The 22662-nt window shown below is 39.3% G+C and overlaps 1 protein-coding gene across 1 annotated transcript; it reads right to left on the bottom strand.

The window, feature by feature from the left end:
* Positions 1 to 20613: 20613 nt before the first annotated feature.
* LOC131639945 (uncharacterized) lies at positions 20614 to 22298 on the bottom strand. Its single transcript, XM_058910367.1, has 6 exons — positions 22100 to 22298; positions 21762 to 22009; positions 21531 to 21677; positions 21090 to 21182; positions 20896 to 20994; positions 20614 to 20694 (listed from the first exon to the last, which is right to left on the bottom strand). The coding sequence occupies exons 1-6, from the start codon at positions 22296 to 22298 to the stop codon at positions 20614 to 20616; spliced, it is 867 nt and encodes a 288-aa protein (XP_058766350.1).
* Between the last annotated feature and the right edge of the window lie 364 nt (positions 22299 to 22662).

Below are 22662 nucleotides of genomic sequence, written 5' to 3'. Positions count from 1 at the left end.
CTCTTCTCCTAAAATGGCATTGACTAGGTATGTGAACTCTAAATCCGTAGCCTCTGTGGGTGACTTGGGGATATAATCCTCAATGATGACTTCACCAGTCGATGATGATGAATAGAAAGGGTTATATATCTCTTTTGGCTGAGTAAGGTACTTATAATCAATGTTCCATCCAGTTGGAACAATGTCTTCAAAAGAGATTTTTGAACTTTCAGGAGCGGAGTATTTCACCATGTAGTTGAATTTTCCGCTCGGTTCTCCTAATGTATCCCAAGTTTCTTCGGGGATAGGAGGAACTTCTTCTGATGAACCATGACTTTTGGTGGTGAAGCTGTTGGTAACTTCGTCAGTGCTTGGTTGAGTCTTACTTTCAGATCCTTTAGTTGGATAACAGCAAGGTGAATCAGACTTTGGTAGGGAGACGTATCCTGTTCTGTGGAGATAGGATAGCCATTCCTCTTCATCGGTGTTTTCCGTACCGATGGTATTGACTGTTTGTTGAACAGGTTGAAGAAAACCTCCACTGCGGAAGGTTTCTTGAATTGGAAGAACTACTTCAATTCCTGGAATTACTTTTGATGATGTTGGAAAGAAACCAACCCCTGTTCTGTTCTTGTTGTTGGTAGGAATATTAATGTGCCCCCAACCACTGGTAGTGCCATCCTTTACAACTTGGATTGCATCTTTGTAGGAAGAAATAGACGTTGCTTTCTCCTTTCCTTTTTCCTTGTCCAAGGAAAGTGCTTGGAATTTAGTTCTAGCGACTTTTTTTGGTTCTATGTCGGAGAATGATGATAAGTTGCTGACGATCAGAGGTCGTTCTCCACATACAGTTACCAATTTGTCATTTCTTATGAACTTCGGTTTCAGATGAAGTGTTGAAGTAATTTCCCCAGCCTCATGAATCCATGGGCGACCTAGCAAACAACTGTATTGTGCCGGGATATCCATAACTTGGAAAGTGATTTTGAACGTCTGAGGTCCAATAGTTATGGGAAGATGTACTTCTCAAAAAGCTGACTTCCTTGATCCATCAAATGCTTTTGAAGATGATGTGACTGTCCCTTAGCGAGTAATCCTCGAAGGATAATCTTGACAATGTTGATTTGGGCATGACGTTGAGAGAGGATCCATTGTCTATTAGGACTCCTGTGAGTATATCATTCATGCAGCCCACTGAGATGTGGAGTGGAAGATTATGGTCTACTCCTTCTTCAGGAAGATCTTTGTCACAGAAACTCAGGTTAGTTCCTGCGGAGATGTTGGCAATGATGTTGTTGAATTGCCCCACAGTAACGCCAGATTCTACGAAAGCTTGTTCCAAAACTTTCTGTAGAGCTTCCCTATGAGCTTCAGAACTCAATAGCAGGGAGAGAACAGATATCCTAGACGGAGTATGTAGCAGCTGGTCTACAATGTTGTATTCACTCCTTTGGATTAACTTCAAGATCTCATCATTTTCTTTTGCTTGAACAGCATTGGTCGGATGATTGTCTTGCTTATGTGGTGCTTCTTCCGATGGTTTCTCCACATTTTATGTTGTTCTGTTGAAGACTCGTCCATTTCGAGTGACTCGACTAACATCAGTAATGTTGACAACAGACGGTAATGGTATTTCCTTACCATTTTCAATGAATGTAGCGTTGTACTTGTATGGTATGGCCTTGCTGGACTCATACGGTACAGGACCTGGTAAGTAGATGACTAACAGAGCAATTGCTGTCTTCCTGCTATCATACTTGACTTGCATTGGTTCATCTTGATTAATTTTAGGAGATACGGTAAAGACTTCGTCATCTTCTCTGTTGGCAAGAACTGTAATGGTATTGTCATCCATTAGTTTCTGAATGTCGTTGCGAACGCACAAACATCCTAGTGAATTTCTTCTACAAATTCTACATCTACTGTAAGGATGGAAATCCGTTCCAAAGTAGGCAAGTCCATTTAAAGTCTTATGGAACCTGACTACCAATCCTTCGAGATCTTCAACTTTGTAGATCTTGTATTCTCCTGGACATCCTTGAACCATGTTGACGTCGTATTCAGTTTTGACTCGGATGTGTTGAATCCATCCTAAGTCCATTTGTTCTTGTAATGCAGCTTGAACTACAACACACCCTTGATTATTCTTTGGACAAATTTCACATGTGAAGTAGATGTGAGGTGGTACGTGGCCGTACCCAGCTTGTCTAGTATGCATTTTGACGAGATTCTCCCCTATCTGACGAATGTCGTAGATTTGAATGACGTTGGGGTGTTGATCTATCAGATTTACTGAAGCTTCTTTGTGCTGCGGAAAAGGATTTGCTTGAGCGTTAAGATTAGTATCTTTGAAGGATAGCATTCCACTCTTCACTAATCTTTGAACGTCGGCCTTGAAACTGAAGCAGTTCTCAATGCTGTGACCTGGTGCCCCCTGATGGTAGGGACACGATTGGTCAGCCTTGAACCAATGTGATGATTCATTTGCAGGATTTGGAGGACTCCTTGTCTGGACGAGTCCTTTTGCCAGTAGTGTTGGAAATAATTCTGCATACGGCATTGGTATAGGGTCAAAGGGAGGATACCTTTGTGCCCGATTGTTGTTGAAATTTGGAGGTCGAACCTGCTACTGAGGTTGTTGCGACCTTTGTTGAAATGGTTGTTGAGAAACCTGAGGTTGATAAGCTGGCGCTGAGTTAACAACCAGAGTTAATGTTGCAACCTGAGGTTGAAACTTCTTCTTAGCTTTGTGCAAGACATTGCTGACGTCTTGATCCTTTTTCTTCTGGAAAGAACTTCCATACTTCCTTGGACCAATAGAAGATTCTGGTTCTTTTTTCAAGCGTCCTTCTCAAACTGCTTCTTCTAAACGTACGCCCATGTTTACCATCTCGGTAAAGTCACTGGGGGCGCTGGCAACCATTCGTCCGTAGTAAAATGGACTCAAAGTCTTGAGATAGATTTTTGTCATTTCTTTCTCTTCAAGTGGAGGACAAATTTCAGCAGCAACTTCACGCCATCTCTGAGCGTATTCCTTGAAGCTTTCTCTATCCTTTTGAGTCATGGCCCGGAGTTGATCTCTGTCGAGAGCCATATCCAGATTGTACTTATACTGTTTGACGAAGGCCTCACAGAGGTCTCGAAAAGTACGATTCTCTGAACTGTCCAAGTTCATGTACCATTTGAGTGCAGCACCTGTCAGGCTGTCTTGAAAATAATGAATGAGCAATTGTTGATTATCAGTCTAAGTTGAAATCCTTCGAGCGTACATCACGAGGTGACTTTGTGGGCATGAATTCCCTTTGTACTTCTCAAAATATGGTACTTTGAATTTGTGAGGAATCTTAACATTTGGAACCAGACAGAGGTCTGCAGCATTCTTTCCAAATAGATCTTGTCCTCGGAGAGTCTTGATTTCCTTCTACATTTGCAGAAACTGTTCCTGGAACTCGTCCAATCTTTCATACACGCCAGCGTCCTCACTGGGAGCGTGACGATATACTTGTCCACCCGGTGGAGGAAAAGTATGCATAATGGGCTGCGGAGAAGCCATTACAGCAGATCTTGGAATCTCAGCTTTCTGTTGCGCATAACCCATTGATGTTGCTCTTGGAACTTCAATTTCCAGAGGTCTGTAACCCTCCGGTGGATGCATATCCGTTGTGACTCTTGGAACTTCAGAAACTGGGGGTATGTACCCATCTGGATTAAAATTATACAGCATGCCCCAAGGTCGGTTGGGCAGCATGGTATACTGAGGAACAGGAGTAGAAACAATCTCGAAAACCACAGTCCTTTGTGGTTCTTCTGGCCTTGGTTGATTCTGTGCAACAACCATGGCTTCTACCATACTATTGAGCCTTTCAACAGCATCTTTGAGAGTAGTAACCTCTTCTCTGAGTTCTCCATTCTCTTGCTCTAAGTCGTCCATCCTTTTCTTGCGACTTGAACGAGTGTTGTATGAATGAGACAACTTGAATGCCTTTGTTCAACTCCTTCTCCCCCTCTCTTTCTGGAGAAAGGAAAGTGACGATTAGATCCGCGACAATTCTCGTGTCAGTGCGTACGTGTAAAGCGATGCATGATGTGCAATTAAGTTAATATTTTTCAAGGAAACACCATAATTACGTTATGAAACATCAAACTTTTATTAATTAAGCGAAAACGTCGTTTTTACACACTTTGAAAAGGGAAATACAAAGAAACAAAGAGAAAGGACTCTAAAACTTTGACGAAGAGCCGACTTCACGTTCTAACATTTTCTTCTGTTTTTTGAGCTGGGCGTTCTTTGACGTAAGTTGATCGATGATCCAGGAAGCAGGAGGGATATGATGAGAATGTGACGATTGTGTCACTTGTCGATCGAGTACTTCTAGTAACTCATCCTTCCTTCTTAGGATGTTCTGAATCTCAACATTTTCCGTGTTGACGATTCGATACTTGTTTCTCCAAGCATTCCTTTCTTGGCATACCTTGTTTAATGCCGCTTATAGTTTTTCAACATCAGTGGAGAAAAGGAATATTGGTTCCCTTAGGGGAATAGGTTCTTGACGTTGATATGGAATCCTGAGCTTGAATGCTCTGATGCGTACCCATTGAAGGTAAGGATCCAGGGAGATGCAAAGATGTTTTCCTAACAATCTTCTCCCTTTGCTGTGAACAAGACTCCAGGCTTGGACAATTTCCTTCTTCAGCATGTTACCATGATCGTCGATGTTCTTGAAGAACAAACCCTCCAATTGAATACTACTTGGTACATTTTTCATGGGATAGCCGTATTGAGGACGGGCTAAAGCTGGATTATAACTGATTCCTCCCTTAGTTCCAATAAGGGGTACGTTGGGAAAACTTCCACAACTGAAGATGATATTGGTTTCGTCGTTGTCAGGACTACACCATTCAATATCCGAATGAGTGAAGGACATGATTTTTTGTGACCAGTGAAGGCCATCCCTCATGTTCCAGAAAGTGCTAGACTTTGGCAGGTGCGAGACGAACCATTCGTATAACAACGGTACGCAGCATGTGATTAATCCTCCTCGCTGCAGGTTTCTTGAATGCACAGAGTGGTAAGCACCCGCAAGCAAGCTTGGAACTGGATTTCCAATTAAGAAGATCTTAATTGCATTGATGTCGACGAAATTGTCAATGTTAGAGAACAAAAACAATCCGTAGATAAGCAATGCCAAGATTTCCTCAAAAGCGCTCATATCTTGGATGCTGACGAAGTATCGAGCTTGATCCAAAAGGAATTTGGAGGGTAATCCTTGAATTCCTCTTTTACTCACCATATGAGTTCTGATGTCGACTACGTTCAAGGGAGTAGTTGCTGCAATGATAATATCGCCAGGATTCTTTTCCAAAGCGGAGTACGGATCTTGCGCGTACACGGGTATTCCAATCAAACGAGAGTACTCCTCCAATGTAGGCATGAGTTGATAATCTGGAAAGGTGAAGCAGTGATACGTTGGATCGCAAAACTGTACCAATGTGGGAAGGATCCTATCCACAATGTTAGTGTTGAGGAGAGGCAGAAGTTTTCCATACTTCTCCTTGAAAGCCTAGGGGTTGACCACCAGTTTTCAGAGCTTTTCCAATTCCTCGACTTTAGGAATTTTGAAGGTGTATTTCCTAGCTCTCTTTCTTCCGTAATCCATGGTATAGATCCTTAAGTCCTTTCTCTGTTTCTCTCTTTCTATGAAGTTCAAAACGTTCGTTATTTAGTTTCCTTGAAAAACGACTCGAAAAAGACTCTTTGGTTTTTTTAGTTATTATGGTGCATGAATGCATGAATGCGCACACAAGAGTTTTTAAACAAACATGGCGTAGAATGGTATAGTGTTCATGGAATCACATCGCAAAACCTCGCCCCAGGGTAAACTAAGGATAAGGATTTTTGTACCTGTAGAACGGGTTCTAAGGGTTCTCAGAGCTTTTGCTCAATCTTAAAGATACCTTGATTTCAACCAAGGGCAGGGTAGATTTCAATTAATTCAATGGTGTATTTTGGTTGTCAAGAGAATCATTCAATCCAAGCAAGGATTCAAGCAAAGGATCAGGAAAAGTAAAGGTTCAAGCATGTTTTCTTCCTCGCGTTCATCCAAGATTGAGGAGGCAATGGAAATAACATTCACAACATCTTCTTCATCAATACATCATTCAAGATCGAGGAAGTGTCAAAGTCGAAGCTTACAAATCAAAGTCAACATGGCAGTCACAACATTCAATATCCAAGGATCAAATCCCAAAAGGAGCTTTCAAAAGAAAAACGCCCGCTAAGTCAAAATGGAATATTTCATGAATGAAAACAAAAACGAATTAGGCAAAAAAATTAGGGCATCCCGATGGATCAAATTCAAAGGAATGGGTTCATGCAAAAAATAAGGGATAAAACAAAACAAAGGCGAAATACAAAGGATAATCTTGTGACTGCTAACTCATCGAAGCTTCTCATCAACGCTTAGATCTCTACAACATTCTTCATCAGTGCTTGGATCTCTACCAAGGCTTCTGCTCAACATCAAAACTGAAGTTATTCTCTTGTAAACAAAGCATATTCGTTGGATTAGGCGAAGTTTTAGGATTTGGAGAACATCAAGGAGAAAGGGATGGGTTAAATAAATTTTGAGCCTTATTTCCGTTGTTTCTTAAACCGCGAACCAGGCCAAGTTACAACATTCATAAGTCCTAATTGAGGCAAGGTTAACTACGAAAGCATATTAAAGCAGGATTTTGTTATACTGACTCCTAAAGTTTGTTAAAACTATTTCTAACCACTACGCTTCTTCAAGCATCCATTTCTAATCATCCAGTCCTAATTCATAACGGACTTCGATTTCAAAACTTGCATATGCATCGCATTGGAAGTCACTTCTCAAAAGGTACAACGTCATCTACGAATATACACTTATTATAAAGGAAATCTCGAAATTGGTTAATCAAGGGCGATCACTTCTAATAAAGACCTTTGCATGGGGGAACCACATCTAGAGGGTTCTCCTAAACAGGGGAAAAATTTCAAGGATCATAGGGGCATGCAATCAAACATCCTATTCACTAGGGGCATTCTTCCTAAGGTTCAATCGACTTGGGGCACACCTCGAAGCAATAACAAACAGGGGCATGTCAAACATGGGAAGAATTCAAATTCAAAAGGATAGAACACTATGGATAGCCCTCCATATCCTGGAGATCAAGGGCATACCCTTCAATCTAAACGTCTAAGCATATGACAAGGTTATTCCTTGGGGCACTTCCTTCATGGCTTGGAGATCATAGGCATCCTTTTCCACTAAACATTAGGGCATTGGATATCAAATCCATAAGGTAAACAATTCAAAAGGTTAAAGGCGTGAAGAACCTCAAAAGGTTAAAGGTGTGGAGAACCTCGAAAAGGTTAAAGGTGCGAATTGCAAAGGTTGAAGACATGGAGGACTTCGAAAATTCAAAGACGTGGAGTAATTCAAAGGGTCAAAATGGGGCAAGGCGCACAGCAAAAGAAAGAGGCGTTCTCACACTTTACGACATCTGACAAATTCTTTCTCCTAACTACTATCTTCAAATTTCAAAAAAAAATAGGGATTGGGAAGTCGCGCTAGCATCACACCCCACCTTATCAAACAAACCTACAATTCCAGCGAGCTATATATGCTTTGGTTATCAACAACCTATCATTGGAGCATCATGAAAAAAACATATAAATCATGCATTACAATACATTGATTGATACATTACACCACACCTTTTTTAGGTAGTCTTCTTTATGACGATTCTTACGATCCTTTCTAGGAGCCTCTTCAGGTAGTCTTATCTAAGACAAATTGTCATCCTTTCCAGGAACCTCTCCAGGTGATCTTCTTTAAGACATTCTGTTCTAAGAACCTTTATAGGTAGTCTTTTCTAAGACATCCATCGTCCTTTCCAAAGAACCTTTTTAGGTAGTCTTTTTAAGACATCTTTCGGCCCTTCTAGGTGGTCTTCTTTAAGACAAATTTTACCCTTTCTAAGAACCTTTTCAAGTAATCTTCTTTAAAACAAATTTTCATATCCATTCCAGAGACCTTTTCAGGTAGTCTTATAGAAGACATTATTTCGTTCCACTCGTTGTATCAATCAACGTATACATAAGCATAAGCATTATCCACATACATAAACATTACCAAGCCAGCATAAGCATAGTCGTCGTATAGGTGCAAGCATGGATTAAACAAATTCAATGGGTTTAAGGAGATAAAATCTCGGGATTGCATCAGAATACATGCATACGCATTAGCATATACATATCATCCAGCGCATTCATATACTACAAAAGCCATCCGATCCTCAAGTCGTGAGTTTCCAACCCTCGTGTTGTGATTGGTTTGTTTTCCGACCCTCGAGCCGTGAGTTTCCGACCCTCGTGTTGTGATTGGTTTGTTTTCCGACCCTCGTGTCGTGAGTTTCCAACCCTCGTGTTATGATTGATTTGTTTTCTGACCCTCGTGTCGTGATTGGTTTGTTTTCTGACCCTCGTGTCGTGATTGGTTTGTTTTCCGACCCTCGAGTCGTGAGTTTCCAACCATCGTGTTGTAATCGATGTGTTTTCCGACCCTCGAGTCGTGAATATCCGACCCTCGAGTCGTGAGTTCCTAATAATATCGTTTTCTTTACGACCCTCGAGTCGCGAGCATCATCTTCATACATCTACAAGATACCGTCAAGGACTTTATGCGGATAAACTTGCTAGCGCTATAGCAAGTGAATCTTTTCCATGCAGGTAAGTTTGCCAGAACTATAGCAAATGATTCCTCTTATGCAGGTACGCTTGTCAGAACCATGGCAGGTAATTCCTTTGATACAGGTGAGTTTGCTAGAACTAAAGCAAATGATTCCTCTTATGCAGGTACGCTTGTCAGAACCATGGCAGGTAATTCCTTTGGTGCAGGTAAGTTTGCTAGAACTATAGCAAATAATTCCTATTGGTGCAGGTAAACTTGTCCGAACCAGGGCAAGTGATTCCTATTGGTGCAGGTAAGCTTGTCCGAACAAGGGCAAGTGACTCCTATTGATGCAGGTAAACTTGTCCAAACCAGGGCAAGTGACTCCTATTGGTGCAGGTAAGCTTGTCCGAACCAGGGCAAGTGACTCCTTTTGGTGCATGTAAGCTTGTCCGAACCAGGGAAAGTGATCCTAATGGTGCAGGTGAATTTGTCAGAACCAGGGCAAATAATCCTATTGGTGCAGGTAAGCTTGTCAGAGCTATGACAAGTGATTCCTATTGGTGCAGGTGATCTTGCTAGAACCAGGGCAAATGATCCTATTGGTGCAGGTGAATTTGTCAGAACCATGGCAAGTGATTCCTAATGGTGCATGTGAATTTGTCCGAACCAGGGCAAATGATCCTATTGGTGCAGGCAAACTTGTCCGAACCAGGGAAAGTGATTCCTAATGGTGCAGGTAAACTTGTCCGAACCAGGACAGGTGATCCTATTGGTGCAGGTAAGCTTGTCCGAACAAGGGCAAGTGACTCCTATTGGTGCAGATAAGCTTGTCCGAACAAGGGCGAGTGACTCCTATTGGTGTAGGTAAACTTGTCCGAACCAGGGCAAGTGACTCCTATTGGTGCAGGTAAGCTTGTCTGAACAAGGGCGAGTGACTCCTAATGGGGCAGGTGAATTTGTCCGAACCAGGGCAAATAATCCTATTGGTGCAGGTAAGCTTGTCACAGCTATGACAAGTGATTCCTATTGGTGCAGGTGATCTTGCTAGAACTATAGCAAGTGATCCTTTTCGGTTATACAAACTACGAAAACTTACTAGAACTATAGTAAGTGGGGTTCACAAACTACGAAAGCTTGCTAGCGCTATAGCAAGTTAACTATCTTCTACACAACAAAATGTGAGTCATCGCTATTGATAGTTACGTTTACCCATCACGTTAGTCCCTCGGCAGTGATCAAAGGGTTTTACGAAGGGTTCTTCAATGGGGTTTATCACGTTAGTCCCTCGGCAGTGATCAAAGGGTTTTACGAAGGGTTCTTCAATGTAGTTTATCACGTTAGTCCCTCGGCAGTGATCTTCTTAAAGACTACAAAGGGTTTCACAAAGGGTTTTACAACAGGGTTTTACGAAGGGTTCTTCAATTGGGTTTATGCATCACGTTAGTCCCTCAGCAGTGATCTTCTTCGAAAATACAAAGGGTTTTACAAAGGGTTTCTCAATTGGGTTTATCACGTTAGTCCCTCGGTAGTGATCTTCTCCAAAACATCATTAATAACAAACAAGGGTTTTATTTTTCTTCTTCAAAATTACTAACATAATTCAACTAACATAACTAACAGTCATACATACCTCATTCATACATAATGCATATACATACATCGCTCTCATTTATTTTGAGAAGCTCACTGCATCATGCATCACATGCATCATAACATTGCATAAAATGCAGGTGGCTTTTTTAGGTCGTACTACAATCAATGCAAGTGGTTCCTTTCGAAAGCATCTGCTTCACATTCTAAAAAAAAAAGAGAGGGGTATTTACCTTAGGTGGCATCTGTAAGCCCATCTCCCACGGAATTCCTTCCCAACAAATGCAAATTTCAGGGCATTTCAGTGTTCAATCATCTTCTACCTTTAGATCAAGATAGGCACACGTGCCTATCCGACTCTTCAGGTTTAAGAAGATTGAACTGCTGCAAGTGTTTCTCTGATATGGTGTGACAGGTAGTGTCATACCCCAAAATTTGCTCTCCTCTTTTCATCTTCAATGGTTCAAGGTTCAAGGGTTTTCTCAAAGTCACTCTCTCTCCTATTCACAATTAGGGTTTGCATTCTATCAAAGGAGTTTGAGCCTCTAAGGCCTCAAATGGATCTCAAGGTATCTCATATGTCTCAGGGTATCTCCATGTGAATTATCAAGCTTCAATCCCAAGGATTTCTCATTCAAATGCTCGGGTGATCCACAGTCAATTAGTTTGACCTAGAAGTCAACTATAGTCAAAGTACAGATAAAACTCCTGACTTTCGGTCAACATCAAGTATTTGAAGTTATATCCATCATTTGATCAAAGGTTATTCATGATCCGTTAATAAAAACTCAGAAATGAACAAATTCAAAAGGTTCAAATTAGGGTTTTTTATAGGTGAAAGTCAACTCAACTTTGACCGGTCATAGCTTTCACATGGAGTATCAAAAATTTCCCAACCAAAGCCTATTTTGAAGGAAATTGGATTCTCCACAACTTTGTCTCATACAAGCCAAGGCCAGAAATGCTTCATTTGAGAGATATGGTCAAGGAGATTATAGGTCCTCCAAAAAGTCAACAAAAACATCTCTTGGGTCAAAGCTCATAACTTGAGCATGGAAGCTTCAATTGAGATGAAACCAAAAGGGTCATTTAGAGGACTCTTTGAGCTATCCAAAAAGTCCTAGAACATGGTCATATGGCAAAGATTGAAGGAGATACAGGTCTTAGAAGTTGGTCGATTTTGGAGAAATACATAAAGCCCTAACTAAGTGATTTTGGTTTTCTTGACCAATGGGCCTAAGATGTGGACTTCAAACTTGTTTATGGGCTTTATAATGACTTCTAAAAACAATTATTTTATTTTTATAATATTTATTTTATTCATTTGAATTTTAATTCATTTAAATATTAATAAATTATATAAATATGAATAAATTGTTTTGAATCCAAGATTTGATTCTACAATTAGCTTCAATAACCTAATATATCAATTACATGAGTCAAAAAATATGCAAAGGAGATTGGAAAGAAGAGATGGATATTGGACTCAAAATAGAAAGATCCCATGTAAATTTTAATCAAAGATTTAAGCTTCCAATCATTTGGTTATTTCCATTATCATTTACCTAATATGACCTACTATATAAGAGTAACAAGAGCACATAAAAAGGGGACGAAGGCTGGCCTAAAAAAGCAGCCCTAAAACTCACAAACGTTTCTCAACTGAGCAACTGTGTCCATTCGGATTCTGAGCTCTTCTTGGCGATCAGCCTTGCCTTGCATGACTTCCATGAACTGAGCCATCTGAGAAGTAACCTGAGCTCTCATCTGGATAAGATCATCCCTTAACTGATCCATTTGCAGTGATTGATTAGCCCTTGTATAGTAGCGATGTGTAGGTGGAGGTGCAATTGCTGAAAGAGAAAACCTGATCAGTCAAATAAGAACACCATCTGATGTACCTGTTTGTGCATGATGTGTATGAAGTGCATGTGTGCATATGATGTGAGGTGCCATTTTCAGAGTATCCAAAATTTTTAATATTAATCAAGAATGTTTAACAATGTGACAAAGGATGAGCATTAAGAGGAAACAAAGGAACTAGTTCTTTTTTATTCATAACAAAAATTTAAACTTGGGCAAGGCCATACATCAACAAGATAGTTCAACAAGGGAAATAAAAGACCCCATCCAACAAGTCTGGTGGTGGTCGAGACATACAGACTCAAACATCAATCCATCTGAATATAAAATAGAGGCCATCCTTGTCTGAAGTGTTCATCACTCCACTTCTTGGTTTCATTGAACAGTTTCTTGGTTACCTCTTGATCTCTTCCTTTGAGGAGACTCTGAATTACCACGTCCTTTCGAAATAACTGACTATCTAACTTCTCACAGTGGGCTACCAGGGTATCACATCCTTTGCAGTCAGGGAGGGAATCTTTCTCAAACGTACTTCCCATTTCTGCTATCTGGTTTTTTAGTTTCGCATTCTCTTCTGATACACGGGAGGTGCGGAGGTGACTACCCTTAAGTTGAGTCTCAACTGCCATCCTTTGAGTAGTTTCTTCTTCTAGTTTCTTTTTCAGACTCTTCACTTCAGCTCTAGCCTCCTTTTCTATCTTGAGTTTATAAGCCTTCAAGTCTTCTCTGTACTCTCGCTTGAGTTTCTCTTCTGCCTCTTTTATTGCCTTTTTTATGATCTTCTGGTGATCCTCGACAACAACAGTAGTAGCTCTTTCACCTTTTTCAGTTCTAGTCCTCTTTCGAACTCTGGAAGATCCCCCTTTCAGCATCTCGATTTTGTGTGTCAACTCAACCCTTTTCTGGTCCATAAGATACTGTTTTAGTTGCGCGTCTGACCTCTTTTCATGCAATTGGGTGCTTTCCATATCCACTTGGATGCAATTCTCAACAGGCATAGTGGCAGTTAGAACCTCAAGTGGTTGCTCGTACAATGGGTTAACCTTCGGGAAAGGCAAAAGGCGATCTTTAAGTCTATCTTCGACCCAATCTGTATAAGCTTGCTTAGCAATAGCATTCTTCCCTCCCAAGGAAGTTCGGTCATCTGTATGAATATTGTTCCATGCGCTTCTTGCTTCCTCCAAACCCTTTGGATCAGTTCCTTTCTCAAAGCAAATGGACTCGAATATTTCTTTATCCAAAGGTTTGTCCTTCAGTGCAAAAACCAACTGGCACAATGCGAGCTTCGGATTATAATTGATAACTCCTTTTGTTCCTATGAGAGGAACATTGCCAAAACTGCCACATCTGGTTATAACTTCCTCGATGCCCATTCCGATGCGACACCAGAAGATATCATTTGCAGTGAGCCCCATGATCCTTTGAGGCCATTTCTGTGAGTCTCTTGTGGTGACAAACGCTCCACTTTTAGGCAAATGTGAAGAAAACCATTCGTATAGTAGTGGTAAACAACCCCCAACTGATCCTTTATTCCCATACCTAGAATGGATGGCATAATAAGTGTCGGCCAACAGAGTGGGCACAGGATTCTGATCCATAAAGAGACAAATAGCAGTAAGATCAACAAAGTTCGGAATATTCGGGAACAACACTAATCCATAGATCATGACGGCTAGGAGAGCATTGAATTCTTTCCATTTTTCCTCAACAGCAAGGGCTTCAGCCTTCTTCATCAGAAATCTTACATAGAATCCATGGGTTCCACCATTAGGCTTCCAGTTATCCGTAACATCCTTCATGCTCAAATAAAGAGTACTAGCGATTCGATCCATTTTTGGCTTCTCAGGTACACATACAAAAGGGATTTTACGTTGAACCTTAATCTTGAGAATGTCAGCATACTCTTCAAGGGTGGGAGCCAGTTGGTAGTCTTGAAAGGTGAAGCAGCGCAACTCAGAATCATAGAACTGAAGAAGAGTATAGAGACCCCACTCATCAATACGAGTAGTCAACATAAGCAGAATGTGGCCATAAGTCTTTCTGAACTCATCCAGATTGTGCCCAGTAACCAGGGTACTCAATTGAACCAAAGGTGTTGCATCCTCACGAAAGAAACTGCAAGTGAAGGTACGTCTCGTAGCCTTTTTGTTGACGGTCACACTGTTAGCCATTCTTGATGAGAAGTGTTGACTTTGGATACCCTGAAAAATGGCATGCATATGAAGATTAATCTCTTTTTTCTTCTTCTTTTTTTTTCTTCTTTTTTTTTCTCTCTTTTTTTTTTTTTGAAATTAAACATGCTATGATGAGTATGATGCAATGAAGACCCCTCCCCATATAGGAGAAGTGTATGTTGCTTCTGAACAAGATCGGATGTCACAGGATCAAAGGTCCGGCATAGGTACCACAGAACCATAAGAACAGTAGTCACCATCAGACCAAAACAGTCACCAACGGTACCTGTCATGTATATCCCTCCCCACTCACAGGTGAATCAAGGCCAGAGTAGGTCAAAAAAGCCAACAGAGGATTGAAAGTAGGCGCAATCATACGATATTGCCTCGTTCAACCAAGCTCTGCCCGTGGATACATGATCAGAGCAATCAGACATACGTCTTCTGTCTGTCATGGCCACTCTATTCCTAGTTCCTAAGGTATCACTCATGGCCTGGGTATTGGGCCTTTTACCTCATAGAAACATCCCACCCAACCTGCAAACAGAGAAAATATGTGGCCCCCACGGGGACCCATAATATAGTCCAGATGCATGCGGAAAGTAAACATGATATGCAAGCAAGAAATAAACATGATATGCAAGCATATATATACAGGATGCAAACATATAAACAAACAAAGAAACACCCAATAAACAAAACAAACAAAGGCTAGGATCGACTCGCTAAGAATGGACCAGCACAGGTCTATCAACATCCCCAGCACAGTCGCCAGCTGTCACTACCGCGAAAAATGAATCAGAGTCGCCACTAATATATTTATCCCAAAAGGGAAAGGAATACCAGATAACCTAACTCGGAATAAGAACAAAGGTCTTTCGACCAGAGAATCAGGGCACGGGAGTCGGTTATGCAAGGGGAAGGTGCTAACACCCCTACGCCCATCGTACTCGATGGTATCCACCTATGTTTGTTTCTATCTAAAGGGTGTACATCTATGTCTAAATCCTAAATGCGAATGCATGCAAAAGAAACACGGGGAAAAGAAGGAATTATTTACAAGTGTGCTCGCTTAGGCCCCGTGACCCAATGCCTACGTATCCTTTTCAGGAATCAGAGCGACCGTAGTTCGGCTCCATAGTTTCCATTTGTTTTGTGTTTTTTAGTTGAACAGAGGCTAAGGTCACAATCCACGATGCTCGACCTTTGGAGACTTATACGCCTAATTTTGGAAAGGACTTAACTTATTCTTAGGTGCCTAACAAGGCAAAAGAAAAGAATCTTGGGTTTGTGTTTTTTATGTAACTACATGATGAACAAAACCCAATACAAGGTTCCGCACCACTTCATTACTTTATCTTAATTTAAGCCTTTATTAAGTGTTTTGGATGTTTTTGGTTGGGTGTTTTTTAAGGGGATATACTTTGCGATTTGAATCACATAAAAAATGTATGATGGTAGAGAAACAGATTAGGGAATGAATCCCACTCATTTCTCTCCCCATTATATAGTGATCGAGAAACAGATTAGGGAATAAATCCCACTCATTTCTCTCCCACTAAGTGAGTGAGAAACAGATTAGGGAATAAATCCCACTCATTTCTCTCTCACTTTTAATAAGGTGTGATTCGCGTCTTTATTTATTAGTGTTTTAATGTTGAAAAGAAAAAAGAAATGAAAGAGGGGAGACTAACCTATTTTCTAGCCTAATTGTTATTCTAATTCCTATTTAAGATCTAAACTAAAATCTAAAGGGAATTAACTAAGAAGAAGATTGTTTAAGTTGACTAAAGTCAAACTTTAACAACTAAGGGTATTTTAGACATTTCTCAAAATATGAAAATATTCACAAAAAGAAAGAGATAATATCTAAACTAACCATGAAAATATTCACAAGCAATTTTGTATTTTTTATCATGTTGAAACTATTTTTAAGAATTAAAACTAAAATAACTATGTATTTTTATTACTTAATAACCAACCAAAATTCAAAGAAATTCTACTATTAAAATTCTAATTAAAACAAATATTCCTAAAAATTCTAATTGGTAAGAAAAATATTTTTGTTTAAGCAAAATTCAATTAACAAGCAAAAGAATAAAACTAGTTTTATGTATTTTTATATATCAGCAGGGGGTGCATCAGCAAACAAAATATGAATTGGATTATGTAAAAGCATAAAACTGGGCTCGAACAGGGGGTGGCACCAGCAATAACGCTCAAGGCCCAATCTATTAGCAGGCGGTGTATTAGCAAAGCATGGGTGTAATTCAGAAGTGTTTCTAGGCCCAGAATCTTGTGTAGCCCGAATAGCAGTTATCCTTCTTTGGTCCACATCCTTTATTTCATTCAGTTCAACATTGATTTTCTTTATTATATGGTTTTCATTTTGCATATGATTAAAAGGTAACGTGACAGAAAATTAAAAGGACTTCATATCAATTGGTCATCTTCACTTTTAAGTCAGAAAAGACAAAAACGAATTGTCCTAGCCAATAAGAATTAAACACTGCAATTTCCAATGATTTGAATAAAACAAAAGAGAGATACGAACCAACCACGTCAAGCCACGTGCGCAAACGGAATTAAACAAAGGTGACATAGCAGAGATGCCGGAGCAGCCTCCGGTCATCTTCTCCGGCGGCCTCATCGCGCCGGAGTTCTCTAATTCGCCCAGAAATTAACGTCATAGCCACCACTCGACTCGGTTTCTTGCGTAGATCACGAATATGACCTTAATTTCCATCAATTCTTCCCCTAACTTCATAACCGCTAGCGTTTTCGAAACCCTAACTAACAAAGTCCTCCTCAAAACACAATCTACACATAGCATCAATCATGTACGCATTCACAAATCCTAACTCTATAATCTAAACATATAGACAAGCGCATCCTGAGCATATAGATTCAAACTCACAGATTCATCATATTCATTCATGGACAAGAGGCAAGATCACACACTTTCAGATGCAAATTTCCTATATGCCATTACTATCATGCCAAGAGAGATTTACGGACTTACCTGTGGATGAGCTTTGAATGACGAGCAAGAAGAGCTCCGATACTGTACTCCAAGCTTGTGTATGCTGATGATTTGAAGAGATCTTCAATCTTGAGAAATAAACTCAAGATTTACGAGTAGCTTGCGACTTGATGAGGCTGCGATCTACTTCAGGAAGCCATGGATTCTACTGCACTTGCTTGATTCTTTGAATGGCGCTGCGTGATGATGAATGTAGATGATGATTGATGAACGGATCAGGATGATGAGAGAGAGAGAGAGAGAGAGCAGTGAGGTTGTTGTGGTGGTGATGGAGATGAAGGTAGCAGTTAGAAAAAACGGTTAGGTTTGTTGCAGGTTTGAGAAGTTTGTTATGGAGGTGAGAGAGAGTGAAGTTGAGGGAGAGAGAAAGAGTGCGGAGAGGATTTTCTGGAAAAAAAGTGAAGGAAAATGAGAGTGTGTTGTGTTTATATAGCATCAAGTGATGGTGCATTGTGATTATGGTATGGAGGTTTGTAGCGTAATATTCCCTTTCCAAACTTAGTGCACAAGTCTCAAGCATTTTGAGTAAGCTTTCCCTTCACTTTCATGTACTCAGCGAGCTGCATGGCTTGTTATGGCAAACCGATATCCCTGGCACGCGTGGACTTTGGCCTACTTTCCCAACCAAAAAGAAGTCATTCCAGAGTGTGACTTTAGACCCTCGTGATTTGCTCGTCCTATATCCAAATGTTATGAATCTTAGACCAATGGGAAGTGAACATGGCAAAGAACAATTCCACATCAAGCTTAATCCCAATAGGCATCTATATGCTTCTAAAAATGACTTTGAATCCAGCCTGCCACGTGTTCGATGAAATGCCTCCGCGCTGCCCAGGATTGTGCTCTTGTTTTTTACCAACGTATGAACTTGCGAGAGAGGCACTTTGAGGTCTTGTATCTTACCCCACACTTGTCCTAAATTGATGATTCTTGGCCTAATTCATAGATGACATGACATAGAACGCTTTGATTCTTAATTTGGATCCAAGACATGCCCCTAGCTCCCGGAAATTGAATTGGAATTTGGCGCACCACATGTTCGATGGAATGCATACGCGTGACCAGAAAATTTGCCTTGTGTCATGACTTATATCAGTTTGATTCTTCCATTTTCTAATTATTTTATCTCTCAAACCAAACCTCAATTTAAAAATCTTCCAACTACAAAGTTGTTCACCTCCATGAGGAGAACAATTTTGTTCTTGAGAAATTTTCCAAAATATGCTTCTAAACACGTGTAAAATGGAGACGAAGTTGACTGATCGATCATTCCCAAGCTTTTCCAAAATTTTTCTAAGTATCCAAACTTTCCTTTTTTGGAATTTCACATTTTAACCACCATCCCAATTTGGCAAGTTTTGATTTTCTTGATTTTATTTTATTCTCTCGACTTTTCTTGACCGAATATTTTTTTACCATCTTCAATATTTGACCCTTGACCTTGACCTTTGACCAAAAAGTCAATTTTCCTGATTTTTCTGATTCGAGATGAATTTCCCGATTAATCCGTTTCTGATCTAATTCTCAAACAATTTTCAACCAAAGAAGCTCCAGGGAACATTTCTTCGAGGCAACCACATTTTACACTCAAAATCACATCCTGATTAAATTTTGACCAAAAAGTCAACAGGGTTGACTTTGGTCAAAACCCTAATTCAAAAATCCTGATGAAGCTGAGGTTTGTATCTTTTAACTAGAGCTTTGAGAATGAAACCCTGGAGTATGCCCATGGAAATGATCCTCTTCAATAAGAGCTCAGATCTGATTTTTCTTAACCAGGAATTTCCCCAATCCCAGCCTATTTTTATCAATTTTCTTGAACAGTAACAATGACATGCATGAAAGTGTTGTGTGAATGACCTACATGAAGTATGCATATGCATGTGAGATGAGATCCCAGTGGGGAATAAATAAGTGGGCAAATTTTGGGGTGCAACACTTATGGCAATGCTTTTCTCTCTCTATTCTCTTTTGACAAAATACCAACATCAGAAAATACCAACAAGACTATTGTTAACAATGTGACGATTTTCGATCAAGTAAATTCGACCGATGAACTTGCCATTGAGAATGCTAATGCAATAACTAGTTTGGTATTGCAACCAGAATGGCCACAAAACAAATCTCAAGGATTTCATGATTCTGCAACAAATGTGAGGCCAAATATAACAACTGCAGCTTTATCAAATAATGATAACATGTTACTATCCCAGAAAGACAATGTAACTAGTTTTATAATGAAAGAGAGTTTTAGGCCATCACCACCAGAAGCAAAAGTTCTGGTGAGCCCAAATATACAAAGCAAAAGTTCTTCTATCACCAATGTGCCTAAGGAGAAACAAGAATTTCACACACCTATTTCAGAAGTCACAACAGTTCCTAAAATGAAAAAGTTATTGATTCAAAGCCACGTGTCATATCGATTATTGGTATGTGACATATAGTTTGACAATTCAGTTTGGCTTTCTAATGTTCAAATGTTATAAGCTTATGTTTTTTATATGTATTTTAGAAACCAAGGTGGTTTTCAAATGTTGATCAAGAGTTAGTGCAGGCAAGATCAGAGATTGAAAATGATGAAACCTTGGAATCATGGTTCAATTACGTTAAGCTGTTTAAACAGGTACAAAACCATTATCAGTTGCCAAAATTACTGAACCATAGTAAAGTTCAGTTCATGTTTCAACGGTTTGAACCGTCCAGTTCGGTTCGGTGATTACCTAAAGCATGATGCTTATTGATGTTTCTGAATCGACATTTAAGCTTAAAATTTCTATGCGACTGTTAAATTTTCAGGAGCTATGAATTGATGGAAGAGAGACTCAAAGTGTATGTATACAGAGAAGGAGCTAGACCTATAGTGCATTCACCATTTCTCACAGGAATCTAAGGAAAATAATTCTAAATAATTCTTGATAATTCTAAGGAAACTTAGAGGTATACTATATTTATCATGGTACTAAATTTTGTAGTTTAGAGTATACCTGTTCGCAATGCGGAATATGAGTTGATGCAGACGAATGTGGATCAGCAGGAGCAGCAGTAGTACTAATGGAACAACCCATAGCAGTTGCCATCAAATTAGAGATCTCCTCGTCGCTCATATGTGGGTTTTTTGCTTCATCATGGTCTTAAATAGTGCCTTCATACCATCCATCTCCCTCTTCATGCCAGCCACTTCATCATTATGCTGCCTTTTAATAACCGAAATTTCTTCTTTTCTTTTAAGCATGGTAGGTGTTATTGTTCTTCCATAGCAACGAACTCATCCAGATTTTTCTTTCCCAAACAAGGAGTTAAATGTCTCAGATTCAGTTGAGTTATGAACTGATTCTTGAAGCTTAGACTAATTAAAAAATATTCACATTATAAAATATTCACATTATAAAATATTCACATTAGAAAATATTCACATTAAAAAATATTCACATTAGAAAATATTCACATTAGCAATACAACAAGTTTAAAAAGACATAATTTGCTAATAGCCTAGTTTCTCAATTTCTTTCAAATGTTGATTAAAGGCATAATCAAATAGAAAACTTACAATTGCACTTGAAGTTTCCTTATCTGGCTGTTTTCCTTTTCGACTTTGTCGAGTCTCAATGAACATCTCTGCCTGGCTAACTTCCTTTCCGTCCTCTTTCTTAGCACGTTACATTGGTTGATAATAAACACAGCAAAAGATGAATCACTCAACCAATACAGAATTGTAAATTGAAGGATGTATAAACACCCTACCAGTTTTGCACGAATCCATGCAAAGTTTGTTGGGCCCATCTGATGCATATTCTTTTGCTTAGCTCTGTTCACAGCATTGATTTTTCTAATTTTCTACATTCAGAAACAGAAAGTTAGGGACAGCAAATGTTAAATTACAGAATCAAATATTAGGGACAACATTGATTTGTATTGTCTGCTTATGCTAAATTAGCAAAACCCTAATCAATGGTGTGCATGATATTTAATGTAGGATCCTAATCATGCATATATTATGGGTTAAATTATGCAGACATTAGATCATAAGCAGATATCATGAAATGGAAAATATTTTCAATTTTTGAACAAGAAATGTTAAATTAGCAAATGTTAGAAAATAGGATATCAATTGCTAATTTATCTTATTTGGATGTTATCGTTCTTCCAATAGGATATCAATTGCTTGAAATGAACTTCAGGTACGGTCTGGGGACGATGCTTCAATCTTTCACTCATAGTAGTGTACTTTAAAAAACAACTCTTTTTGAGATCTTTCTTGTAACGCCTCCAAGCATCATTTATGCGAGAGAAAACTGCTCTACTTCCATTATCAGGGATACTGAATTTATCCTACAACAAAGAAGGAAATTAGTGACAAGTAAATAAGGAACACAAGTAACAAAATGATTCATACAGTGACAAATTCCCACATACAGTGACAAATTCCCATATACGGTCCTTGTTTGCTTTCTTCAAAGCTTTGAAGTTAGTATAAACTAAGGGATACGATTTTGAATTCCTCGCGACAGTGCCAAGGAAACAACTCAAATCTGTCACGGTTCGATCATTGGGTCCAATAGATTCTCCATCATCGTCTAAGACCACCTCTTCATGATCCTCACTCTTTCTAGCATGGATTTTCAAACATTGAGTTGGTCCACGTGTCCTTTTCTTACTTGCCCCTGTGTTAGATAAAATATAATTATAATGGGATATAAATTTGAATGAAACAATAATAAAGAATGATGCATGACACAAATTTTAGTGCATACCTTCAGTTTGTTGAGTGTTTTCTTCTTCACCCATTATATTTTCTTCTTCCTCAAGATTTTCACATTCATCTTCTTCACCATTTTCCCCATTTTCTTTGAGGAATTCTTCAACTGAAGTCGATTTACACATTGGGATTCGTTTTGTCTTCTTCAAGCCACTTCCTTGCTCTGTCCCGGAATTTCCATCATCTTCTATCATTGCCCTTTTCATACGATTCTGGTTTGACCTTTGTCATACCCTAAAATTTGCCCACACTTTTCAAAAATTCAAGACTATTTCAAAAAACTGAATTTTTATAAAATTTCGGGTTCATTTACATTGACATTCTGAATTTTATAAATATTCGATTTACAGTCTATTTTAAAAATATAATAGTTTACTCTTAAATTGTTATATTTTAATAAATAGCTGTGGTGGTCGTTTTCTTTTACCTCCCCGTTTCACTTGGGAGGACGGCACGCTAAACCCTTCACGCGAAATTTGGAAGGAGAATGCGCCCGTGGTGGGATGAATTTTGTTTCAGTTCTTTCTACGATATCACACGAACTTTCTTATTTGTCCT

This window comes from Vicia villosa, unplaced genomic scaffold (genome assembly GCF_029867415.1).
Source record: "Vicia villosa cultivar HV-30 ecotype Madison, WI unplaced genomic scaffold, Vvil1.0 ctg.002869F_1_1, whole genome shotgun sequence".
NCBI lineage: Eukaryota > Viridiplantae > Streptophyta > Magnoliopsida > Fabales > Fabaceae > Vicia > Vicia villosa.
This window is presented reverse-complemented; position numbering and strand designations above follow the sequence as displayed.

Excerpts from the sequence above, each read along its gene's own strand:
- LOC131639945 (XM_058910367.1), bottom strand. The coding sequence starts at position 22,298 with ATGATAGAAGATGATGGAAATTCCGGGACAGAGCAAGGAAGTGGCTTG. Across the intron at positions 22,010-22,099 it reads AAACACTCAACAAACTGAAG|GGGCAAGTAAGAAAAGGACA; the intron begins GTATGCACTAAA and ends TATCTAACACAG. Across the intron at positions 20,695-20,895 it reads AGGAAACTTCAAGTGCAATT|TCTAAGCTTCAAGAATCAGT; the intron begins GTAAGTTTTCTA and ends TTTTTTAATTAG.